This window comes from Vombatus ursinus, unplaced genomic scaffold (genome assembly GCF_900497805.2).
Source record: "Vombatus ursinus unplaced genomic scaffold, bare-nosed wombat genome assembly UNPS02004596.1, whole genome shotgun sequence".
NCBI lineage: Eukaryota > Metazoa > Chordata > Mammalia > Diprotodontia > Vombatidae > Vombatus > Vombatus ursinus.
The window spans coordinates 2937532-2943531 of NW_020944374.1; the positions used below are offsets into that span (position 1 = coordinate 2937532).

The 6000-nt window shown below is 40.3% G+C and overlaps 1 protein-coding gene across 1 annotated transcript in view; it reads right to left on the minus strand.

The window, feature by feature from the left end:
- TENM1 (teneurin transmembrane protein 1) overlaps positions 1 to 4864 on the minus strand; it is a 540368-nt gene extending 535504 nt beyond the window's left edge. Inside the window, exon 1 of the mRNA XM_027838584.1 lies at positions 4598 to 4864. Within this exon, the coding sequence (XP_027694385.1) occupies positions 4598 to 4814 (217 nt within the window). The 5' untranslated portion in view covers positions 4815 to 4864. The remainder of the gene's footprint in view (positions 1 to 4597) is intronic.
- Between the last annotated feature and the right edge of the window lie 1136 nt (positions 4865 to 6000).

Consider the following 6000-nt stretch of genomic DNA (forward strand, 5'->3'; position numbering starts at 1 on the left):
CAGTGATGTATAGTGATCTGTCTTGCCTTCTTTTAAATGACTTGGCCAAAATCACAAAAGTAGTTAATGACAGGACCAGTTGATGAACCCAGATCTTCTGACTCCAAATCCAAGTTTGTTTGTTTGTTTTTTTTTATCACATTAAGTTCCCAAAACATAAAACATGTTCTTCCTAAACAGCCAGTCTGAAAAAAAAATCATGCAATCATATTTACCAGGATATTTCTTTGCAACCTGGTTTATTTACTCTCAACTTGGAGTTGGCTTCTGAGTATTACACAGTAGGAAACAAATTTGAAGACTGTCTCTATGGCATGTTCCTTTCATGGAGGTATGACTTTGTATTGACAACTTCCTAGTAAAACAACTGCATTCACAGCCAGCCTTACCTATTATCCAAATTATGGGGCAATTAACATAATTAAAATTCCTGTCTTTGGTTTGTGTTTATATATATATTTCTATTTGCATTTGTCTTAGACTCCTTTCCTACTGAATTGATGCCTCCCCGTGAGCTGAGACTGCCGAGAACAATTGCCTGCCTTCCCGGCTGCCAGAAAATCTGCCCTAGCTATTCCACCTGCCAAAACTCAGATAAAATAGGCCTGCCAAGGGCTCATTCATTCTGTGAGTCAAGAACTGTGAGCAGTGCTAGATTAATGTTCTTCCAAGAATTATAAACCTTTTGGAAAACAGGAAAACCAATCTTAGAATCCTCACAATATACAGCCTGTCAACCCCAGGGCTGTTTTCTTGGCACAGAAAGGTAAATATACAAGAATATTTACAGAACAGACGAGGTGTTTCCTCTTACCAACATTTGCCAAAATTAAGCTCCAATAATTTCCCTATCAAGTAAAAATTTGCCCTGAATCATTTATTTGGTTGTGAATGAGCTCACCATTATCTGTTCTGTTCTCCCTCAGACCAGTGAGGAAGGTCTACATTTGATGGGTTGGAGATGGGGGAGAGAATGACTCTCCTCTCATGGCACCCCATGATTCTTTGGCATGAGGTTCATAGTTGTCTTGGCTGTCTAAAACCATAAAGGAGCTGGTCAGAGGAGGAAGCAGCTGTCATGAAGTTAGTGTAATCTCACTTGGCTTTCAGTCAAAGTCCCAACGGTCAGATCAAACTATAGGCTAATGTAAGTTTACAGAACAACCCTTAGTAAGTTTAGGAACTAGGGTCCTATTCTCAGTTATACTATGAAGAATAAGCATTTGTTAGCAGAGATAACTAAAAGTCATGCTCAGCTGAGAGCTTCATTCTGTAAGAATGGTGGGGGTGAGAGCAGGCACAGAAGGCCCAGTTCTGAGAGATCCTGTTCACTGCCCTCCCTGATGTCAACTTCAAATTTAAGGATGTCCCTTCAATAGCCTCAACTTCACTAAGAAGCTGTAACTCATAGGTACTTGTGAAATTCAAGGATATTACTTTGCACTCACCAACAGTCATGACTAATAAATTTACAATATCTTAGTTTTAACAAAGGAACTATGGCAGTTGACCATAGGCATTTTATAAGCGGTCAGAGAATCTGGTCGTCTCCTCTCCCCTCCCTAGGTGAAAACCTCACAGGGAATAATGAGGAGAATTCAGTTCGCTTGCCCCTCACCTTGTGACATTTCTAATAGCCTAATTTATATCCTACTTCCAGAAGAAGTTACTAGAGCAACTGTGGACATGTCCACAATTGAAGGTTAATGGAAAAAGAAAACTAATACGCTTCTTAAAGTTGCCAATGGGTCTATCCCTGAACTGGGGGAATAAATATGAACTACAGCATGGACTCAAAAGTTAGTGAAGCCCAATAAAGCCAAACACCTATTGGAAAAAAGACACTAACTGACTGTCAGAACAAGAAGGGGTTATTGCTATAGATGAGGACAAATGAGATTTAGAGGGGTTTGCTATTTAGTATACATCTCCATATCAGTAAGGGGCAGGGGGAGAAGGGAATTACTGGGGTTTACTGGGTTTTTTTCCTAACTGGAAGAAGAGATTGAAGGATCAAAGGAGGTAGAAATTATAAGGGAGGGGTGTGGGATCGTGGGAGTCAGCAGCTCTAGTTACAAGTGACCCACTTAAGGAATGATCTACACAGATAGAATGTTTCTGTTTCCTTGACTATGCCCGCTTCTACAATCCTGAGTCCTGGTGAATTTTTACACTCTCCACTTCCTACCTCATCACTGCTCAGCAGGTTAGCATTGCTTACCCTTGGGAATACTGAACTCTCTTTAAACCCTGTTTATTTTCTGTCTGTATTTTTATAATGGGTTTTGTCTCCAGATGAAGATAAGATGATTTCTGATTGCATTCTGAGTGTTTATTATAAAGGAGTAAACCAGTCAAGGGGAAGGACAGCAGGGAATCCATGAAACCGATAGCCCTAGACACAAAGAGGGGCCTCAGTAGTACGTTTGTAACCACAAGTGCCCACCTTCCTTTTTGAACATGCAAGAACTGCTATTGCTTGCTAGACAATGCAGACATGAATACAGAGTGATACTGGTAAGTTGAGGCATTATTTCTTTAACATAAGGATCCTTGTGAAATTCCACCCTTCTTACCACACTGCTATGTGGGCAGCATTCAGAGGGAGAATACAGTGAGAAAGCACTAACTCACTGAAGCAAAGGCTCCATTATTCTCCTTTGAGCAGCAAGCCTTAAGGCCTTTTCCCTTGGTATTGGTTGAGTTAGTTAGAGATAAAAACAAAACGAAACAAAATCTCCTTAAGATGCTTTGATTGTTTTCCACTTAACCTGTGTAATTTATTACAATTTCATCATTTTGTTTTACAGCCCCTAAACTGTTGGGAAGATGTCACCCTGTTTCCCCAACTGTGATAATGCTGGGCTTAGCTGCACCCTAGTTCTTATAGATTATAGATTTCTATATCCTAAATCGAGATAAGAAGGATAAACTCTTTCGATTATCATCCTCAGCACCCCGCTCTGCCAATCGCTGCCCCAGAAACCCTGAGAACTCAAAAACTGAAACACTAGCTGAGAGGAGACTGCAGACCTCTGTGGGCCAGATAGCTGGCCAAAAGCCAGCTCTGGGGTTCTGACCCTACTTGAGACCCCTGGGAGTTACTATGCAATTTCTCTAATTTCCCTTTCCTTGGCCCAAACCTTTGCCTCATACTGGCTGGTCTTAGATCATACTTCCTCAGACATCTGGTAGAAACATAACTCAAGTCCCATACATGAGAAGCATCTCATCTCAACTTTACCATCCAGAGACCTTTATTAGCTATGAAGAACATCTTTCAGAAAACCTCATTAGAATTCCTAAGTTTTATGCACGTGGCCCATTTCTTTCTCCCCTAAGTTTGGTAATTAGTTTATATCACAAAATCACTCATTTGGGAGGCAATGGCCACTAAGTAAAAGAATCAACGTGAATGGGAGAATCTGATCAATTTTCCCTTTCCATGTTTGACTCATTTGGTAAAAGGAACAGGGTACTGGATCAGAACTCAGGTCTCCCTATTCCCAGGTAGGAGCTCTATGCCTAGTGCCATGCTTACACAGTCATGATAGAAGTAATATGGAGACATGAAATGAATAGCCTGAAAAGGCTAAATCAAAACATCTACATCTCTGAAAAGTTTGAAAAATGAGTATCATAGTTAATATAATAAACTTTTTTGTATCTGTTTAAATATGAGTACGAATATATGAAATTTTTGACCTAGAGGAAAACCTCCAGCCTGTGTGACCTTGGTCAAGTCATGTATCATCTCTCGGCCTCAGTTTCCTTCTTTAAAAATGAAGAAGTTAGAATAGTTGACTTCTGAAGTTCCTTCTCATTCTAAATCTATGACTACATGACTCTACAGAATTTAGACTCCCCTACTATGGCTTTATGGATAGACATGAACAAGTACCATACCACTGGAGTGAATGCTCACATGGATGAGACTGAAATTCAAAGAGCTTTCAGTACTCTAGAGGTTCATTGCTATCAACTAAAACCACAAGTAAGGCAATCCGACTTTAGCTTTGCACTACCTTTCAGGACCCGTTTCACCACACAAAGCAGGGAGGAGAAGTTTTTAGGGTGGCAAGTGCTCAGGTATATCCTTATAGGAAACTGTCCTGAAAGATAATAGTGTCCCATCTTTCTGTACTTAGCCATTTATCTCTTCACTGTTTCAGTTGGTAGACTTTGTGTTGCCTCATTTGGTGGACTTAGCTACCCTTTGCTAAAACCTTATCAGCTGTCAAATATTTGTCTCCCAAAGCACTTAGCTGTTTGCTTTGTGCCTTACTATAAATTATTTCTCCTTTGGTCTGTAAATGGCTATTTGTCAGATTAGACACATTTTGAATGTTCTGATAAGAGGATTGCTGAATCCAAATTTATTTCTGATCCGTAAAACTACACATAACTTCCAGCCTTGGCTGAGCTGGTATGGGGGGGGGGGGGGGCTATTCTCTGAACATGTGTTAGCAATGTAGATTTTTAACCAGTTAACATCGGCAAATTAGGCTTTGTATTTGCATGATGGGGTATTCACTTTCCCTTAGAGAAAAACATGCTTCATGTGTTAAAAAGCCAGAATGAACCAGTAACAAGATACCTTGAGTAGATTTCTCGACTTCCTTCCTCTTCCTGCTCTGGCTGTTACAATGGAGCCGTAGCTCTTGGTTATACTCGTGCAGAGTTTCCCGGGAGTTAAAGGGTTGTCCTGGTTTTTGTCCTTCTTCACTCTCATCTGAAGAGCTAGTATAAGCTAGGTCCATTTCATGCTTGACTTTGGACAGAGGCTGGTAGGGCTTACAGTCCATTTGCTCCATCTTCGATTAAGTAAGCTCAATGTCATGAAAAGAAAGAACGACACCTTAATGCACACAGTCCTGGAAGAAAGCAGAAAAAAAAAAGACTCAACATGGGCCTTCTTAGCTTTATCCATATGAAAGAAAACTCGTCTGAAAGACTCACAATTTGTTCTGATAATACTATCAAAGTGGTTTAGCAAAAAGACAAACTAGATGACATGAAGTTAGCCTGAGGCAATAAATATTATCTTGAGCTAGATGCATACATTTTCAAGAATTTAGGATCACAGCAAGTTTGTAGCATTAGAAAAGACTCAAGGTAAAAAAGAGGCAGCCTCCAAAACCATTTGTACTGGGCTTGCAACAGAGTCCAATTTTTGGGGGTGTGTGCTTGTGTGTAGATATGTGCATATATGTTTATTCATGATAAAGTCAGTAGGCAGAAAATAAAATCTAAGCAAATCTGATAGAGGCCAGGAGAATCACTCCAAACCCTGCCAGCTAAGCCTTCAGCCAAACACTCTTTTCAACATGTCTCTATAATTAAGATGGAAAACTAGGAAAGAATCACTCTCCTTCTCCCATCTTTATGCCTCCCATTCCTGGAATGCTCTTCCTAGAGGTGGTAGGTACAGCAGATAGGGCAGAAAGACCTGAATTCAAATCCTGCTGCAGACACAAGACATGTGACCCTGGACAAGTCACTTAACCTCTATTTACCCACGTTTCCTCAACTGTAAAATGGGTATAATAATAGTACCTATCTCCCAAGGTTGTCGTGAGAATCAAATGGGAAAATATTCGTAAAACTCTTTGCACAGAGCTTGGCAATTCAATTCAATAAACATGTATCAAATGTCTACTATGTGGCAAGCACTGTGCTAAGTGCTGGGGACATAAAAAAAGGCAAAACACAGTCCCCGCCTTTGCGCAAGTTCAGTCAATGGTGTAGACTCAGTTTGAGTTCACACATGACCTTTACACTTTTGGTCCTTGGGCAACCAGCATGCAGGAGATGGCAGTCCTGAGGGTCTGTGCACTAATCCCGTAGCCCTATGATAATATAATGGGGAAAAGGCTGAGATGATACTTACTGAAAAATACGTACCAATCAGGATTGGCTTGCTCTTATATTGGAAGCTATTTACTCCTGTAAACAGTATTTTTTATTTTAACAATAAAAGCAGCCTGCAGTTTGAATCCT